Raw genomic sequence first — 21,931 nt, 5'->3', positions numbered from 1 at the left:
TTAATATTATTCTATTATGATAAATTAAAATATTTACTCTTTGAAAGTTACGCAAACAATAAAAACTTTGTCTGTAATTAATACATTTATTTTTATCAACCAAATATTCAAATTAATTTCAGTATAAATTTATTTTTAAATGTAAAATAATTTTGTTTAAAATTAACTTTTATTATTTTTTTCTTTGTTACATATTATTTATTCATTCTGCAAACAAATTCAAGTAAATTTGTTATTGATAAACTCTGCCTCATTGTAATACGTGAGTTTAATCATATTTTTTTCTCCCTTTTTATTAATTTTATTAAAAATTCCTGTTGTTTCTCAACCATATGTTGTAATCTCAGATTTAATTTTAATAATTTCATTGCAACAACAAAAGGTTATTTTGAAAACAAATGTAGATTTGCAAGTTTTATTTATGAGAACAACAGAAAGGTAATGAACTTAAAAAAACCTAACTTTTATTTACGTTATTTAACTTTAATTTAAACGTTACAAAAAAACATGACTTTAATTTCCTTTACTACTGGTAAAAATTTGTTAGACCTGAAGTTTAAAACCTCATTCGTAATTTGAGGATAAAAAGGGAAAAAAAATTTTAAAAATAAAATAATTCCTTTTCAATTAGTGAAAATATTAATTATAAATTAAATTGTGTATAAATATAAAAGTTTAAAATATCATGCCTACATTTTACTAGAGCTTTGGAATAAATAAGTAATTTTATATAAAACTAGTTTTTTAAATTGAAAAGATTATTGTTGTTGCGAAAAATCCAACCTTTTATCTTTCTAATTTAAATGTGCCCTTTATTCTTAACACACTCAACGCTTCAAGACAAGGGAGAATTATTAATTATTACCAAGCTATCTGTTTATTTAAACTATATCTCCACTTTCTTTACAAAGTGTTCTTTTAAAGAACACTTATCCTTTCAAAATTACAAGAGATAAGCCGTTTTCAAAATAACGGAACTTATCTTCCAGAACGTTCTGTAATCTTTCAACGGAATTCCCCCCTCTTTTGAATATTCTTAATTTCGGAACAAGCCGTTTAGCAGAAGAAGTTGCCACTATCGTATATTAATTACATTGTTTAGCGTGCACCCATAAAGGGCCTTGAACCTATAATTACTTATATAGTAGCTTTTCGGTCTGAACAGAGAGAGTTCTAAGCTGGATATAACTCGGATTAGAAGCCTTCTTTTATCTTGAAACTGAGTTGAGACACTTTACTTTTGGCGGCAAGCATTGACACACCCCTTACTCGACATAATGTGCATTTTTACGCTTTTGTCGCGTAATTTACGAGGGACTTAATACTCTTATCTTTAGAATAGGTTTCAAGACACTAGAACGAGGTTACATTCTATTTTCTGTTATCTCCTTACAGCAAAAGCAGGAGAATTGCAGCTTATCTCCACTCGAAATTAGTTGCTTCTCGAGGACTTTTCGCGCCCTGATAGTTGGCGGGAAATTGTTGTATACTGAGCTAACCAATCAGAGACGCTGACTCGGAAATGCATTATGGAACAGGGTGAATCGGCTCTTCTGAAAATCAAATAAGAGCCTACGACGGTGTGAAAAAAAAGAGAAAGAAATAAGTCCCCCATATTAGATAGGTAAAAGATTTTCCAGAAAGGAATAGATAAGATAATGCCACGACAAATGTATATTTACGTTTGCTACCAAGTTTATTAATTGGTCAATTTTTCATAATTTATAACCCGAAACAGTGAAACATTTATTTGCTGTAATTATATATAGTTCAAGCATTATATTCTTTTATAATATAAAATATTTAGATGTTTCATTTTCAGTAGTGCATGAATATATATGATATAAATTTTTTTTTTGGATCAAACAGTAATTTAAAAATAAATGTAATAAAAATTTATTTAATTATTTATTTTTACTGCAAAAAATGTGATGCTTGGAATTGGAATTAAACTCCTAAAAAGCTTAATTCTTAAATTATTAAAGAACCCGGCATTATAATAATTCACTAAGATACAGATACTCTAATAAGGTGGTCCTGTGGCTAAAATTGCTTGAATATAGTAGATACCAATGATTTTTTTGGGCTAAACCTATGTAATAAAAAGGAGGGGGAGACGGTAGTATTCCTTTAAAGAAGACCGTTAAAAAATTGCCAAATAGCGGTGATCGAATTCGGGACCACAAAAACCACCCTTCACCTTGTTGGGGTCAGTATAGGGAATAGCGGGAGAAATGGCACTTAACCGTATAAAATCAGTGTTGGGTATACCAGGCAAATGTATACTAGACAGTGGTCCTTGACATTAAAAAACACTTGCAATCAATTCACCGTGACACTAGTCAAGATATTTGAAGTTAGCTAAAAGTTAAGCCAAGAAGATATAAAATAATCACAACTACTCTTTGTAATCAAATGTGAAGGAAGAAAAAGTCAATCAAGCTATAAAAAAACCGTATGGAAATAGTCACTAGAAATAAAGCCAGGCATCATTTTGGGGGGCTTAAGGGAAAGAAACGAATGGTGCAGAGGATGCTGGGAAAGTCACGTGGATCGGGGACTTAACGACCATCCGTTAGTTGACGACTGCAAAAGGAAGAAATTAATGATGGAGGATTAATCTGTCGGGGGACAGACTCCCTTTTTCCTAACTGTTTAGTTGTTCGCTTTTTAGCGCTAGATCTCTTTTCACTTTCTATATCTACGTCTGCCACTTTATTTTTGCCTCTATTGTACTTTGGAGATTTGGTCTTACTTTTTTGACATACGCCAACCCTATGTTTACTGGGGAAAAAATCCAAAAGATCGTGCAATTTTTTCATAGAAGATCCTTCGTGTGTCTGGTATTAGTGTCGAACTTAAAACGATAGGAGTTTAGTTGTCGCCGTGCTGACAAACGATAATCCTTCTCTTTTGGATGGAATCGATACTGCAGGGCTGCGACATAGCGATAATTGTAATCGTGGGTATGTTACACGCTTTTCTTTTCTCATCATCGTTTTGATGAATCTGAAATCGATGAATCGCGAGAGAAATATTCCATTTTCTTTCTCATTCTGAAGAAAGACGATAAAAACTTCCTTCTTATGCAAACTATTCCATGATGGAAAACGAGTTTCTGATATTCGTATTCTTTTAAAATGGTCCTCTGTGATTTAATGTGTTTCTTCCTTTGGAAATTATCGACTGTTTTTGAAATATAGTGAACGTGAAATAAAATTTAAATTCAACATTTGATAATAGGGGAATTAAAGAAGTTTTTTCCCCCATCCATTTCGAATTTTCTTGCCAATATTTTTATTCTCAAAAATAAGTTCAAGACTGTTTGAGTTTAAGTAATAAATCTTCTTGAATATTCTGAGACTGTCCTGAATAACGAAGCAAAATTGCATTAATTAAACATTATAACTAAACAGAAGATTGTATGAACCCATGCATTTACAGGATGTTAATTGCATCAGAAGGTTCGCAAGGATGGGGTGGGTTGAAATTTCGTTCAGTTAAAATATTGGAATAATTCTAAAACTTAAAAAAAACAAACATTTAACACATTTTTTTTATCAAACTAAAAGTACACTTTTGCAAAAAAAAAAAAAAAAAAAAAATTCTGAGAATAAATTTTTTTTAATGAGAATTGGAAAAATTTAAAATTATTTCTTCTATTTCCAGTTTGATTGGCATTGTATGAAAACTATGTCAACTTTAATGTTACACTTTTCTTTAATAAATAAAGATAAAATGTTTTACTACATGAACAAAATGTTTGGTTGTAAAATTGAATTTGAAAATTATTTTGCTTTTGTTTTAACATTAAAAATCTTCGGCTAAATTTAAAAAAAAATATTTACTGCAAATTTTGTTCAAATATTATATTTAGGCAGTGTAATATTTTTATTTTATTTAATAAAGAAAGTTTATGTTTTATTTGAAGTAGTGTAGTTTTTATGCAATGTGTATCATACTGTAAAATTTATTTAACAAAAAAAATTTTTTTAATTAAAGCTTAATGTTTATTTCTATTAATTTTACTTTACTTTTTTTCAAGCAAAAATGTGTTTATTATTTATGGAAATTATTACTTTGTCTTTTTCAAGGAGCAATAATTTTTTACATCATCCGTCTATTTATATTTGGATAATAAATAATAACTCCTTTAAAAAAATATTTATACATATATTTTTTATTTATTCTTTATATTCTTTTAATTTTAATTTGTAAAAGAAGTGACTATAACTTAAATCCTTTTTTTTAAATATTATAACGAAATGATTGGTCAAAAAAAATGATCTATCGTATTTTCCAGGTATTTTTCCAGTAATCGTTTCATAATAATGTACCTAAAATGTTTATAAAATATACATTGACCTTTTTTGTATCACGAAATTATGTGTGTCGCAAGTTTAAAAAATGTTCGATGCGTTTAGAAACGTTTAGAAATACATTAATTTATTTTTACATAAATTTTTATCGATGTAGACATGAATAAATGAATTCCCTTTCAGATAAACCTAACATTCCTTTTAAATTCACAACATTCCTTTTTACATAAAGAATTCCTTTTTACTTAAACTTTTGTATGTTTTCTAATCTAACAATGTATTGCTAAAAATATTGCTTTATTAGATACCTTAATTCTACTGAAAATTGCATTAGGTTGTTAAAAAAGTTCTGCAGAAAGATCTCGTTTATAGAAATAACGAATCAAAACTCAAAGTTCAGTTTTATCCAAAGTCATTTAGAGCATATTGATAAAAGTTTAAACTAAGAATAACAAAAAACAACAATACAGAAAGAAAATTCATAAAAGTTTAAATTTTCCCAAGTATTGCAGAACTTTTTTTCACAACCTAATATCTAATATTAGCATAGTTTAAATACGGATTACAAAAAATGACACATTTTTATTTAGTAATAAATAAAATGTTATAAATTAATAAACATGATAATTAATAAAAACTGAAATACCTTCACGCTTTGTTACAAACACCTATATAACATATAAAAAACGAAAACTTAAAAGTTGACTTCAGCTATCCAAAACTTCAGAGACAGCTCTTCAAAATAGATGCCAAAGAATCCCCAAAACGCAGTTAACATTAACATTAATAAACATGAGCCACATCTCATGTATTAATTCATGACCTTTAACCAGCTTTAACGATATCTACTTAAGTTTCAAATAATTCCTCGGCATCAACCGGTGAGTAATTTTCTCCAGAAACTGCTACAGCAATATCGAATCATAATATGGGCCGTTTTCCACAGATTGCTTCTCTCTTAACTGGTATCTTTAATACCTGGTGTTATATGGGTCCCAAGCTGACTATATAAGCCATGACAGGAATGTTGTAATGGCCATGACCGAAGACGGTGGCTAGCAAAGCGTAACTGGCCTGGACGTAGCCCAAAGTAACACCTTTTCTAAAAGTTTCGCAGCAACATAAATATCAGCAATCCCCCCTTTTTCGCTTTCTTTTTCCCTCATAGGCACGTCGTCTGCTTATTGCTTTTGTCTTTCTTTCTTTTTCTCTTTTTTCTTTTCTTTCTTTTTCTTTTCTGGGCGATAGAAGCTTTCCGGAGTTGTTGCAACGCACGACTGACCGCGCTTTTACGTTCGCTCTTTGCTCATTTGAGGAGGAGGGGGTTTGTGCCTGGTCGGGTGATTACGAGGGATGGGCCGGGAAGCGTATGTGTGTGTTTGTAAAAGTTGTTCTCACTTTTCTCGCCAGTTCCGGTAGCTCTTTTTTTTGTTTTTCTTTCTTTGTTTCTTATATATTTATATATCTGTAACTGTTTTGACCAGCACAAAAGAAATCTCCGCGGGAATAGAGAGATGAAACAATTTTCTACCGGAAAGCGAAGATTCGAGTTTTCGGTGTGTGGGTGCAATGCTCAATTAAAGATAGGGAGAATTAAAGCTAAGAGCAATATATATCTTAGTTAGCTTTCTACAAGATATATATTTTTCCTACTTCTAATTTAGGGAAAAAGTGATGCTTGGAATTATATTACTACGATTCGTTCATGAAATTGAATTAAATTATTTATAGAAATATTTATGTAAGTTGCTAGTTATTATAATGACGATTTATGAAAATGTGAAACTAAATACTTTAGTTTGTAAGTAATTTCATTCCTATTTAAGACTAATAGTTTTCATGCTATTTTAATTTATAACTTTTTTGTATAATCAATTACTTGTAAAAATGTATTCGATTCATATAAATGCTTTCTTTTAAAAGGATGATAAAACCATATAGTTATCCATGTATAACGATCATAAATACAGTTCTGCTTACAAGAAGTAGGATAATAAAATGTTTAATTATTTTTGTATTAATATGATCATAAATACAGTTCTATTTACAAGAAATAGGATGATAAAAATGTTTAATTATTTATGTATTAGGATCATAAATGCAGTTCTAAATATAAGTTCAAAATATAGAGTAAACATGGAAAAAATTACAGAATAATGAAAAGATAAGAAAAATTATTAAAATGAAATAAAATAAAATAACGTAAAAAAAGGATTTAAAAAACATAAATAAAAACCCAGGAAAGAAAGAAGATATAATCTCATCATTAGCTCACACAATTATATCCGCAAAACGTGTTCTATTTTGTTTCAAATATTTTTTTGCGTGCTCCTCACACTATCGTATTGATATATTTTGCTTTGGCTATATTGATACAATGCACTTCTTTTTTCGGATATAATCGTGTGAGCTGATGAAGAAAACGTTTATTTCCCCCCCCCCGGATTTTCATTTATATTTATTTAATTTTTTTAATATTATTTTATTTTATTTTAGTTTAATAATTTTTCTTCTTTTCTTTTCAATATTCTGTAATTTTTCCGCGTTTTCTCTATATTTTGAACTTGTTTTATAATATAAGTTCTATACACTTGCAACTAATGCGCAGTAAGTAAAATTTATTAATTTTCTTAATTGTCTTCATTTTTCTCTTTTTTTCTTATANATGTGCGACCGAGTTTAGTGCCCTAACATAAGCAAAATAATGAAAAAGTATGGTATTTGAGAATTGAAGGGATGTATCTTAAATTTTAAGAAAATTTAATTTTTAAAAGCTATAAAATAGAGTCTATTTTGCCATATAGTTATTAATTTTCATTCGAGTTGTCATATTTCTAGGACCAAAAAGGTTTTAAAAAAATTCAGCATCTAAACACGAAATATATATTTTTTTTTGCAATAACATTCAAATAAAATGTAAAACACAAAGTATAAGCATCTCCTAACTAAATGATTTAAAATTTAAATGACTTGGAACAGAGTAATTCTGTGAAAATGCATGCTATGCGACTTTTTCTACTGAAGGTCCTCGATTAGCTGTGTAAAGTGTGTATGTTGTGTATGGAAGTCCTCGCTTACCTTGCAAAATTGCCTACTTCGAAAAAATAAAAATATTTCAAATTTGAGCATAAAACTATTATCAACCATGTATTAGAATATATATACCCAAATTTTATCAAAATACACCCATTATTAAAGGAGGTCCTCGGTCGCGGGTACCGGCACACACGTCCTCGGTTGCAGGCTCTTGCGTACCTGTGTGTGTGTGTGTGTGTGTGTGTGTGTGTGTGTGTGTAGATAGATAGATAGATAGACACAAATAATATAAAATAGAAAGCTATTGATGGGAAAAACCAAAAGTTTTTCTCAAGACACATCTTTTGGTATAATTAAATGCGATATTTCTGAATAAAGAACAATTATCCTAAGATAAAAATTATTCTTTATTTATATATATAAATATATATATAAAGATAAAAAAAAACTATGGATTTGAGGACTAGAGATTGCTTGATATAACCAAGCATTTCAAATCTAGCATATTTTTTATTTGTAATAAATTATCTTTCATTTTCAAACATGTTTTGCTTAGTAAAATCATAAGATGCTACTTTGAAACATGTAGTTCACTGAATAAACTGAATTGGAAATTCCAAAGACTGTATCGAAACTAATCCTCTTTGAATAGACTGGCTATGTTTGAATGAAGAGCGAATCCATAACCTAGAGCCAACTAGATAGTGTTAGAAATACCATGTCTAGATTCTATTCTAAAATCCTTTTGCCCTATTCCCTGTTACTTTCGCTTTCACATCAGACGGTTTTCGCTTTTGTGATAGCACAATCTGTTCGAAACCTCTGATTTCAACCTTTCAATCAAATGAACTTGGGCGTCGAATAAAGATTGGATACTTTTAGTTTACCGTGTATGTTTGTTTGAGATAAATAAATATATGTTTTTCCTTAAACGCAATCTTAGTTTCGTTGAAGCTTAAGATCCTAGAGGAATATCTTTAAAAGGTCAGTAAAATTTTCAACTGTTTAAAAAATTTCTTTCCTGGTTTTAATTTACTTAATTTTAAATTTTTCATGGTTTATGATGTATTATGGTTTCTATACTTTTGTGAAAATTGGATATGTAAATAATTTTTCGATAATAGTTTCTTAATTTTAAATGCAAAACATTAATTGAAATTTCAATGAGGATGTAAAAGTTTTCATTTATTCTCCTGTTAACTAGTTCTTAGAAGTGATAAAAAATATGCAATTTAAGGGTGCAAAAGTTTTTTGAGAAGTATTAATAAAATATGCAGTGTGTTCTGTAATGACCACCCTCAATGTATATTTTTAGAATAATTTTTTTAATGAATTCCTAACACATACGCGTATAAGGGGTTCTAAATTAATATTTCGTTAAGACATAATAAAAAATGCTATCGAAATCTGCCATGAGACAACGGCGGTATTGAAAATATTAAGTTATAATATGAAAACTAACTAAATTAAGATATTACTTTTCATGAGGGAATAACGAAACGTTATTGTGTTTTTAACTATAGTTTTATATCATTTAATAGTCTCACAGTTTACTGATCAAGCGCTCCAGTGTCGCAGTTAGTTAAGGCGTCTCTTATACCATTGATTGGAGAGCAGGGGATCGTGAGTTCGATCCTGACAAGTGCAAAGCAACCGGCGTGTATTTGCAGCAGGATGTACTTTAAGCATGTCGTGTCTGAAAGTGTGGAAGCTTATTGAAGTCTGGAAGCTCAGGCTTTGCCCACGTCGTCTGATCAGGGTCAAAATTACGTAGCGTTCCTACCATTGGCGTTGAAAGATCGAACCCCAAAAATAGGGCTAGGTGTTTGACCATGGTTTGGCGATGACGATTGAACTGGGTAGTGACCCGTAGTTCACTGATGTCAGGCAGCGGTCAGTGAGTGGGTGGGTGACTACTTTGATCAGCTTGCGAGGGGACCAAGTGTACGAGGTATCGGTCCTCGTTAAACTGTTTACCCTAATGTGCTCGACTACGCGCGCTTGTGGTCGGGCTAACAAAAGGGATGAATTTGTAATTAACATGTCTTCCGATTAACCAATTAGACCGAAAACAATGTGCAGGTCCATTAAATAATGTATTACTACTGCTAATATCATATTATTTAATAAACTTTTTTGTGTTATGACAGTGAAAACTTATTTAGTTTTACTGTATTTATCTCCCATAAACTTTAAAAGGTAACTTTTTTATTATAAAAATATAATAATTGGGTTAATTTCAATTAATGAAAGGTAACCAAATACTCTCAACCAAATAATCTTAGTAATTTTACAAATTAACAATCGACTATGAATATAAGAAAATAGGTATTTTTTTTTAAAAAATCTTATCGATATCCGAGATAAACAATTTAATAATGCGTTCTATCTTATTCTCAGAAATGCAACTAAATAAAAACAATTTAATTGGAAATAAAAACAATTTAATAAGACGTATAAAACCATAATGAAATAAAACCAAAACATGTAAACAAAGATTGCTAGTTTTTATAAAATTCTTAATTTATCAAACATTCTGCATATAAATAACAAAAAAGGTATTCGAAGAAACAAACATTTTATATTTATAAACTTCAAAAGATTTAAAAATAAATAACCTAGGTTTTTAATGATTTACTTGGAATTTAGAACTTAAGAAAAATGATTTGATCTTTAGCGAGTAATAAGTTTCATTTAAATGAAATAAATAAATAAATATGTAATCCTATTCGGTTCAATGTTAAAAAATAATGATTCTGTTTGACTTATTTCTTTGATATTTTTTTATTTTTAAGCGTATATTGTATTATTCTAGCTTTCTTATATCATTTTCAGAGAAGCTTATGGAGAAAAATTATTATTGACTTTATATCGTATTTCATAAAAGTCTCTTCAATATCAACGGCTAAGTGGAATTTTTTTTTATTAGTTGTGAAAGTCTTTTCATTTTCATTATTTAAAGTTACAATTTGCAGTTTTATATTTTATTGAGTTTTCGATCCATTTATTGACATTATTACAGTGTTATATTTACAAAATTGTCTTTATAACAGATATATATATATATATATAAACATCTTCCATAAAGTATATTTTTAAGATTCTTATATACTCTAAATATTTAAGCAAGGAAAAAGAATGCAAAAACGTAATCGAAATCTGTCCAATTACTAATGAGGAAGGTGGGATGAAAAAACACAAAAACTAGTTTGATTGTTTGAGGAAACTTAGTGGTTTTTTTAACAATCGCTTTTCAACGCGTTTCACTTTCTTCTTGCAATCAGCTTTTCATTTTTGAGTCTCGCTTTATTCATTAATGATTCGTTAAAATTCGATATAATTTTTTTTCTTTCATGATTAAACAGTAATTAGCGACCTATAATGCGTATACTTTTACCCTTTCATTTTTAAAAAGATTCTAAAAAATATATATCAAATTTGGTGATTGCAGAACGTCCTGTTTTATTCTGTACATACAGGATGAACATTTGAAAGGTAATTCTTCTGATTCTGTAATTACATCAAAGTATCTATTAGAGATCAACAATTGAATAAAATAAATAATCAAGCATCGTTCATCTTAATAAATGTAGAGCATTCTCACCATTGTCCAATGTAGCCGACGGGGATCACGGTGGTTAAGACTGCAGAGTGACTTGACCAATGACAGGATTGTTGCAGTCTGGTCTGCGATTACACACAAGCCACCTTTAGTTTTGAGACAAACTGTAGCACGTCTATCTGAAGGAGCTTCAAGCCACCAGGACAGAGAGAGAGCCTGAGGACTAGAGCTTGAGGACAGAGCTCCAATCCTTAACTATATGACACTTCAATGCATTAAACCAAACCGTTACAGCTCACCTTTGAAATGACAAAAATAACAACTACAAATGTATTAATATTTTAAACTTTGAAATTATTATTTTTAATGTATTTTGCTGCTTAGCCGCTGCTGTGATAAATATACATATGAAGTAAGATATTAGGTAAAAATTAATTTCTTCCTCGGTAACTCAACTGCGTCTTTCAACACAGAGGAAAAAAATTCTGGTAAAATTACCGTACTGTATGGTAATAACATTTCAGGTAAAACAAATCATAATTATTTTGTTAAAAACGAAAATATACGGTATTCAAATCATTCATTTGGTACTTTTTCCGTTCATTTAATAATGAATTACTTTAAATACTGGCTTTCAAAAGTATAGTTCTTATTGCCACGCATTTAGTAAAAGATACAAAATAAAAAAAATTTAATTTAACCGAATAAATGGCTTTTACCCCAAGCTCTAAGATATCTTGATAAAATTACTAAATTTTATCACGAACTACAAAACCATATTTTATTGTTAATTTTACCAAAACCATCTCCTACGGGCAATAACTACCGAGCTTTTCTGGTGTTCCCATAGAACAGTGTTTCCCAAAGTGAGGTGCGCGTACCCCCAGGGGTACGGGAACAGTTTAGCGGGGGTACGCATTCTTATACGAAATATCTTGCAACAAACGAAAATTTCAACAAAAAATTTTTTAAAAACAAAGCTAGCCATTAAAATTTATGATTACGTATTTTTCTATTGGCTATTTTTTGCAGAGTAAACATTTAATAATTAGCGGTATCAACAGCCAGTTGTGATTTTTAACTTTTGTGCAATTTTTTTATAGTAAAAAATACATTCATTTTTTTTATTAGTGGTACACAGCGTTATGAAAAATTTAGAAAGGGTACACCAAAGTCATAATTTTGGGAAACACTGCCATAGAACACCAGAAAAAAAACCCGGCTCCAGAAATATGGTAAATTTTACCGTATTCTGGTAGTTTTGACCGTACTTGTTTTCTCGGTGAAAATTTTATGATGTTTATTCATTTTTTTAATGAATCCTTTCAGCAGGTTTCGTGAAATAATTCAAAATCTAGCCAAATAATTCCATATTGGGGAGACATAAAAAATGCACTGGCGTATGTAAATATTCAGAACCCGGACGATATTCAGACTCCCCTCATTCCTTTACGTCAATTATGTTCTTTTTTCCTTTATTCACCTCGGAAATGGAATCGGAACACAGAGGGGTGGAGGGAAAAGAATTATGAAGGGACGTATCTATTCCATTAAGTAAGTAACTAGCCTCCACACGCTATACCCTATTCCCGGCTGCTAACCGGACATATGTCCCTGTCCACCTATCCTGATGAACATCTTCTTCTCTCTGAATGTGTCAGTTTCTTTTTCGAGGAATGGTGACACGTGTGGCTCATCTCCCTTTCTCTTGGATTATGTGAGCTCTTTATGAAGGGGAAATGACTGCTCCTGGATGTTCGAATAATCTTCGGGAATACGACGTGATTCGAATGTCCTGTGGATTGTCATCAACCCCTCTCGTCTGCCTGGACATCTGCGATTTATGTGAGAGGTCATGCGTATTGCAAAGCATATCTTGGGAAATTACGGTTTAATCAGCTTTTTATCTAAAAAAATTGCCAGCCCCCATGTGTTAAATACTGAATTTTTCTATATTTTTAATTGTTACGAGTTAATTTAGTATTAAGGGGACCGGAAAGTAATGTCGCTTAGGTGCATTTGATATTTGTAATCAGGATTTTATTTTTAATCAATAATGTATTCACCATCGTTAGCTACAACATTTCAATGCCGGATCGAAAATGAATCGAAATGCATCTAAAAAAAGAAATTAAATGGTTTTTAAGACTAACGAATATTTAATGCACCGAAACGTCACTACTTTCCTGTCCCCCTAATATAATTGTAGAGCTGGGTGGTTGAAGGTGCTAAGTGATATTTTGAAGTGATAATGATTATTCTTGTGTAATAATAGTTCATTTCGTACATGAACCACAGGACTGTACTTAAAGAATTTTTTTTTTTATAACTTTTAAAATTATGAACTAATTTAATATCACTGGGTGAAGATTCTCTTTTCAATCAGTACTTTAACCATAATATTGCGCTTATGCTCTAAATCCTTAGTGTTTTGATAAAAATTACCGACCTATTCGGTGTTCCCATAGAGCCAGAAATACGGTAAATTTTACCATATTCTGGAAATTTAAGTATGTATTTTATCTCATGGTGAATATTAATATGAATACTATAAAAATTTTAACCCGGATATGGAATAAAAAATATGTTAATATTTTTCGAATATTTAGTTAGAAAACTATAAAAAAAATTGTTTTGCTTTATAAGATAGTTTTATTTATAAAAACATTAAACTTCAATGAAATAACTGTACTTCTGATCTTTATTAATACTTAAAAGAAGATTTTATTAAGAAAACCAGAACTTAATTTATTTTGAATTAAGCAAAATTAAAAAATTATTACTATTCCTGGATAGAAAAAAAAATTATTGATATTCAATTTAGTTTGAAAATTATTAAAAGATGTAACTTGGTTTCTAAAATTTGGTAATTTATAAAAGCATAAAACTTCAATAAAATAATTGTACTTTTAAATTTTATAAATCTAACACTCAAAAGATGATTTTATTTTTTTATAAAATCAGAACTTAAATTTATTTTGAAATAGCAGAAAAAATTATTAATATCGATAAATAATTTAGTTAGAAAATTCTAAAAAGAATTATCTTGTTTTGTAATATTTGGTAATTTATAAAAGTATAAAACTTTAATAAAATAATGGTATTTTTCGTATTTACAAACGTAACATTTAAAAGAGGATTTTATTTTTTTAGACAATTAGTACTTTATTTTGAATAAACAAAAAAGTTATTTCCCATTATTTATAAATTGCATATGTCATATCTGAAAATTTTAATATTAAGGTAGTTAATACTTTATGACAAGATGAATTTTTTGAATACAATAAATTCTTTATTAATCTAGTAACTTACATTAAAGATAACACAATTAATGTCAGCGAAAAATATGAATTTTTAAGAATTTAAAGTTAGATAAAAAGCTTATCCTTTTTTATTTTTAAAAAAACCGTTACTTATAAAAAAATCGTAAAAATATTCCCGAAACATATTACTCTTTTACTTTTAAAATAAAACATTTACTAAGCAGTTTATTTTTTGCATTAAAGCTTATTCTTTTTTATCACAAACGAGCACGGTAAAAAAATAGTAAATAATTGCGTTAAATTTGAAACAAAAACGTTTCTTTAAAAAAAAATCATTTGTGTTTTAACATAATTATTTTAATAATACATGATTATTAAATATTTATCACACTGAAAACATTCTAAATAAAAATAGAAAAAAAAACTTTCATTGGAATTACATATAAAAAACTGTGGCAAATAAAGAGTTTTTTATATAATGTCGTGATCTGAAAGAAATCTAGAGATATACTAATCCATTTTTCCTCTTTTTTTTATACCCATCAGAAAAATTATGTTTATCATATTTGCTGAATTAATGAACTTATAAAAAGCTCAATGCAAATTATCTCTTTCTTCAAATAGTTCTTTTTTATTATCCGATAAAAAAATGAAGTAAAAAGTTTTATAATTAATTAAACTTTATCTACATTTTTATTTGATATCTTTCAAAAAGTTAAAAGGAAACGTTTTTACGATTTAATGCAACAGTTTTATTGAGGAATGTTTTGTTTATATATTTTAGTCTTTTATTTTTATTTTTTTATGTCGCTCTCAATTGATAAATACATGTGTTACAAATACGATTTGTCGAATATGAATTTACGAAATCATTTTTTTAAAAATTTTTTAGTAAATTTCTCTCAATTCAAGTATTTGAATGGAAAATCATATCTATGTGCTTATGTGTCTAGCCATATTTTATTTTATTTTATAATTTTATAATCGTTGTTGAACAGCCGACCCAATTTTTTGGGTTCACGACTACTGATGTTCAACTCCGTATCCTTGTAATTTAAATCCCAATCCAGAAAACAGGGAAACTCCTGGATCAAGTATTGGAAAAAATTTGCCTTCGTGGAGGACTTTTTGATGGAACTAACTCGCATTTGTGTTACAAGGAGAAGAATACCCCGAAAACCTCTCACGATTAATCTGACGACAAGGGGACTCAAACCCATAATCCATCTACCACTGAGTATATTTTACGTCAGCACTGTGGTCGGTGTGAGCCGGGTGTGGAATTCGTATCGACAAGCCTTCGCTGTGATTCGAATCCAGTTCACCACCATGCCATATTATAAATATTAAGCATCTTACACTGTAAAAAAAGAGCAAAAACGTGTCAAAATAGTCCGAAACCAATAAAAGTCAAATCGGAATGAGCAATGTATTCAAAACATTAACTCATTCCTCAGCAATTCGTATATTCACTTCAGGATTCGAACCTAGAACCTCCGTGATCGTAGTAAGATGCTCTAATCACCACAGTAGTGCACCCCAGTACGGTAAAAAATAAAGAAAACTGTATAGTGGTCATCGTAATGACGCTTGAAATACATTCCATTCGCTTAAATTTTTTTTCCTTTGGATGGGGGACCGTATAAAGCTAATCACAGATGGCGCTAGGGGTTAAAATTCGTCATAAGAATTTCGGGTAACTACTTCCGATTGATTTTTAAGCCTAAATTTGTAAAAGTGCTCCATCAAATATTATTATTCTCGAAGAGTTCGCAATTTAACGTGTTTTCTAAATTTAAATTTCAACGAAACAAGCAACAAAAGAGCTTGGAAGACTCAGTAAACATTCTATGCTCTGCAAGATGCAACCAGATGATTTATTTTCAATATCGAACTCATGTTATCATTTAATATCAAAGCATATGTTGACTTTTTCATGTTTATGCTTCGATAAGCATAAATTGATGTACTTTAATAAAAAATGGTTGATTTTATTACTCCCAAAACTTAACATGCCTAATTTTCTTTTTCAGAATATTTGTCTTGGGGTGAAGTTTAAGAAAAGGACAACATGAAGTCGTATTCTCAGCAACTGTATCAGCGGTACCAAGTGTAAGATCATTCTGATCTTTTTACCGCAACTATAAAAGAGGAAAAAACATTCGAAGAACACTGTATTTTCCTTTTCTTCGCCAACCATGGTTCCATCTCGGAGTTCAAAAGACTTTTTTAGAAGATCGTGGTGGCAACTCATATTTCTTTGTATGACGTCATTTGTTAGTGATTGCGCATGGCAAGACGGATTCCAACCTCTGATCAAAGTCGCACAACTCGGTAAGTCACGATTTCAATTTTCTCAGATAGATTCTTGTTTGAGGGCACAAAGATAGATACAAAATATAAAGCCTAATATTTTTATGTTTCTTAGTTTTTTTTTTCCTTCTCTTGTCAGAAGCGATGGCCATATAAATGATTGAAATAGGTTCTCTAAAATTCCAAGGTGAAGATTCACTTTAGACACGTGTTCGAACTTTTATGATTTGTAACACACAGTCAATTTACATAATTTCTAATCAAAAATATAGATTATGTTCATGATTATTTAAATTAGAAACTATGCTATACTCAAAAAGCTTTAAAACTTGCTCACAATTTAAAGGACTTTGCACGCTAATTGAAGAGTCATGGTGCGTAGCGTTTTTGAAAAGCGCTTAAAGGTGCTTATTTTCGATTTTCGTGTTTTAAAAGCCCTTAAAGCTGCTTTTTTTTAGTGGGAGTTTTTAAAAAGTGCTTAATTTTCCCTTTTCGAAAATGAGAGATTTTTTCTTCTTTACCATATCGATTTTCACTGCGTATTATGCAAAAGCGTAGTTTTCACATTGTTCTATTCAACGTTTTCACAATTCATTCAACCACAATCCATTTCGGCGTACTTTCGGCCCATAGCGTATGAAAGAGCCAATCATTTTACATGTTTGATGAAATACTTGCGAGTCCGCATGTGCGTCTACTGAGCTGGATTCGGCGAGATTCTTGCACTCTCATGTGCAACTCTTCTGCATTTTGCAACATATTCTCAAATTCAGGTTTCATTTTCTATCTTCTGAAATCGAACAAAAAAATATCTCTATCTCTTTATGGTGGCTAATATAAACAAGGAAATAGTGTTTTGTCAGAAACTAGTTATTTTATCATATGATCATATTTATTTTATCATATGATCATGTGTGTGATATTATGATCATGTAAAGTCTTTGAAAAATATTTTGCATTTTGTTAATGTATATAGTACTTAAAACTATTCTTTTAGTGCTTAAAAAGCACTTAAAAGGTTGTTATTTTTTGTTGAAACATTTGGCTACGCACCCTAAGTGTGTTAAATGTTAAACCATAAAATGGCTCAAATTTGCTTCAACCTTAATGCATTTTTTTAGTTGAACTGTATTATTGAACAAATAAAACCATTTTGTACTTGGTAACATCACGCTATAGATCAATCTGAGCTAAAACATAGTTACGTGATCACGAATTTATAGGATTTATAAGGAAAGTGGCAGAACAAAAAAAATAGCCTAATTCGATCGTTGATTTAAGTATATAATAGCGACAAAAAATTGTAGAATAACTTTAAAGTAACTATAATTACAGTAAACTAGTTGGAGTTACTTTATAGTTATGTAGTAGAAATTGTAGATAATTGTAAAGTCGTCATAATATTTATGCTGAAATGAATAAAATGGGCTCTGAAATGAAAGGGAGGATATATAAAAGCAAGGTTTTTGTCAAATTGCTCCTATAATTTAAAGGACATTTGGAGCCATGAAATTGTTCAATTTTGCTGTACTCTTACTACAGTTTTAATTTGAACCATATTATCAAACAAATTAAACCACCACAATCTTGATTACATATTATAGTACAGAATAAAATTAGACATGATTTTGAATCTATGGACTATTTATAAGGGAAGACATGCATAATGAAATATTACATAATTTGCTCAGTGATGTGAAATAAGACATGATCATGAATTTATGGACTATTTATAAGGGAAGACTTGCAGAATGAAATATAACATAATTTGCTCAGTGATTTGAAATTAGACATGATTATGAATCTATGGGCTATTTATAAGGGAAGACTTGCAGAATGAAATACAACATAATTTGCTCAGTGATTTAAGTATATAGAAGAAAAAAAAGAAACTTAATAAAAACTGTAAAGGGCCTCATAAAATCTAAGCTGAAGTTCGCGAAGCTAATTTTGAAATAAAAAGAGGACACATTAATTATTGATTAAAAAAGGGTATTTCTTTAAATGTCGATAAACTACAAAATATGTGTTTCATTCCATAATCACGGTTCATGTGTTTTTAATTATTTTATCTCTTTTTAATGATCATTTTAAAACGATTATTCAATAAAATGTTCCAATAGGCAGACGACAATAATTGTTAAAATGCATTTTATAAGATACTTCATTTAAATGTTCTCTAAACCAATTACCATTTTAGAATTATTTCCCCTAAGCATTTTAAAAGAATTATTTAATGAACAGTTTTATTCAAAAGAGTGTTTGGATTAAAATGAGTGATGTCCGTTTCAATTTCAGGAATGTTTTGCTGCGGATGATACATGGCGCCCCCGATACACCTGCGAATTTCGTTCTGGGACTAATTAAAATTATAAAACGATTAATTATTTTGTCCTAGTTACACACGCGTTGTTAAACAAATAGGAGACCTTTATTTTGTGATTCTCGCCACTGCCTCTTGCAGCTACAACTTGCAGCTACAACTTTACCTTCACCCCTTCTGATCTCTAGAAATTCCTGAATATGGATAGAGAGGAAAATTAATATTTATGAGAAATTTCAAGCGGGCGTTTAATTTTCTGTAAAATGAGATGTTTTATTCTAGAATGAAACGATTCATTAGAAATGGAACTTTTATCTTCTTAACGTTGTACTCGGCGGCAATTAAAAGTTCTATAATAAATTTCTATTTATTTAGAATTTTTATTTCTAGTGATAGTATTTTCTTATAAATATTCATGAATAAAGCGACTTAAAGTTCTTAATAAAAGTTCTCAATTCGACAGAAAATAAAATGACGGGTTTTGTTTTTGAAAAAACACGTTCAAAGATATTTTTACGCTGATTTCGAACTTGAATATTGTTAACTTTTTTTCCCTATTTTTTTTTTATCTGCTTTGTGTTTTTATCATTACGATTTCTTGTTATACGTAATTCATAATTAAAATGATTAATAGTATCTTTAATTAAAATCGATTATTTAAAGGAAGTATCTTTAATGAAGCGGATTATTTTATGGAATATTTTAAATGGAATATGAACACATCTTTAATTCTAATGATTATTTTAATACAATCGATTATTTTGTAAAAGATAAAGTTATTGAACTTAAATAATTGAGTTTAATTTTATTGCATATTTTATTTATTTTAATTAATTTAACGTGCTGTTTTTTTTTTTTTCATTCGCACTCTGTTAGAAATTTCTCGGAAAAATTGGTTACATTACAATTTATTTAGTTGTTATTTAACCATATTCAAGCAAAACAGTCAAATAACTATAAATAATATGGTCTTCAAACTGTTAATTATGACAAGAACCGATTATTATCCGTTTCCTTTCAATAGGGTTAAATAACCAGAATTTTATCGCACCAAATGAAGTCATTTAGTTCCCAGCGTTGACACCACAATATTTTCTCCATTTCCTTCAACACATGAAGAGTTTTTATTATCCAGCACTTCCTGTAACTCCGGACTATTAGAATATGATACTCTCTTTCATTTGTAGATGGCGGCACCATAAAGCTGCCTAACACAAAAAAGTCTAGTATTTCCCAACGCTTACGATAGGTGAGAAAATCAGATAAGCTAATAAAACCACATTACAAGGTTCATTTTATAAAACACAACTTCACTGCAATGTCCTATTACCTAACAGAAAGACTAATTCCAATGCCCAGTAAAATTTCTTTTCTTTCGGTTGTGAAACCATGCTAGCTGTAAATGGTTAAAAAAAACTGCATAATTTAGTATTTATAGTTTTAAAACCATACTAGCTGTAAACAGTATGCAAAAAAATTTTCTTTACCGTAAACTTTACGGTCAATTGGATGGACCGACAGCTGACGGTTGATTTACCGTAATTTTATAATAAAAATTCTAACAGCGCAAATTCAATAAATACATTTACTTCCCGTAATTACTTAATAATTAGTTTTAATAATTTGGTTTTAATAATTGTTTTATCCTATTTGGTTTTAATAATTGTTTTATCGTAAACAAAATTAAATTTCCTAGCTGTTATTTATTCTATATTTACAACAGAACAAGATGGATATAAAATTTGAAGCTCCGAAATCTCTTGCCGTTATTTCATACAAGATAACCATTTCCGTAATTTTTTTTCTTCTCTTGTCTAATTTGCATATTTAAATAAAGCTGTCACACTATATACCTTCAACTCCTATTATAAAAATAAAAATAACAGCTTGGATTTATTTCTAAAAGCCTGGCGAGTTGAGTATTCATTAAGCAAGTAAACACTCCACTGAGCGCAGTTTCGCTTATTTTTCGTAAACTCTTCAAGTTTATTTCGTAGCTTTTATTTTATATTTTAACCAGCTTTCACCGACCCTAGCTCTAAATGAACGTCTAATTAAATTACGTTAGGAAACGTCTTTCAACGATAATAACTTTCACATTTTACCAAAAATGGCCCCGAGTCTTCATGTAACCAAATCAATAGAACGAAAAAATAAGGTTCTTAGAAAACGATGCTGAAAGATAAAAGAAATATTTTAAGGGTTTTGTACTTCGGAAAAAAAAGAAAGCTTAATTTTTTTTTTTTAAATCATGCTGAAGAATTTCCTTTTTTATAAAAAAGGCTTTCTGAAAAAATTTTGAATATTTTTAATATTGATGAATAAATAACATTTCACGCTTGGATAATTTAATAAGCAGAATGTTTACGTAATTAAATATAGTTGAAGTTCTTTATATGTTTGAAATTGTTACAAAATAAACCCTTTTTTTTATAGTTTTGTTGCATGCATTTCATGCGAAATTTTATGCGTTTCCTTTTCTAACAGTGTTCTTATTATAAACATTTCTTGATAATTTTCATGGTTTAGATAATAAAAAAATTTAGTTTTAAAAAGATGTAAAGATATTTATTTTTAAATAAAAATTACCTACACTGTATATTCTGGATCGAATCACGGGAATAAGTACCGGCACTTTGTGGATGCATCATCCGTAAAATGCATTTTTACCATAAAGTATTATACCGTAATTTTACGGTTTATCAGATTTCCTGAGAGATTTTGCGGAAAAAAGTACTAGTTATAAAAAAGTAAGTTCTAAAATAGCAAAGCTTTTTGGTGTTTCCATAGAGGTACACGGTAAATTTTACCATATTCTGGTAGTTTTGCCCACACTTTTTTTCCTCAGTGTATGCATTTGTTGGCTTTAACCATAGAATAGTAATTACGTTTTTATAAGTCTATTAGGTGGCTTCCAGAGGAAAAAAAATGTTTCGTAACCAATTCCTGAAATTTTTTTAATGGATTTTTTTTTTTTTGGATTACAAAAATGTCCGAAAGCAAAAATCTTCCACCAAATTTTGAATTTGTAAATTACGACCTAGAATATATAAGTTGCCTAACTATAACTTTTTTAATACTGTTATTATTACTAAGCAGTGATGAAAAATAATTA

General features: G+C 29.3%; 1 protein-coding gene across 1 annotated transcript in view; it reads left to right on the top strand.

Annotated features, from left to right (window-relative positions):
* The window catches only part of LOC107449387 (semaphorin-1A), a 561,149-nt gene that overhangs the window by 174,401 nt on the left and 364,817 nt on the right, over positions 1-21,931 (top strand). Inside the window, exon 2 of the mRNA XM_043039234.2 lies at positions 16,214-16,514. Within this exon, the coding sequence (XP_042895168.1) occupies positions 16,379-16,514 (136 nt within the window). The 5' untranslated portion in view covers positions 16,214-16,378. The remainder of the gene's footprint in view (positions 1-16,213; positions 16,515-21,931) is intronic.

This window comes from Parasteatoda tepidariorum, chromosome 1, assembly GCF_043381705.1.
Source record: "Parasteatoda tepidariorum isolate YZ-2023 chromosome 1, CAS_Ptep_4.0, whole genome shotgun sequence".
NCBI lineage: Eukaryota > Metazoa > Arthropoda > Arachnida > Araneae > Theridiidae > Parasteatoda > Parasteatoda tepidariorum.
The sequence above is the reverse complement of the archived record's forward strand: the minus strand, read 5'-3'. Positions and strand labels throughout refer to the sequence as shown.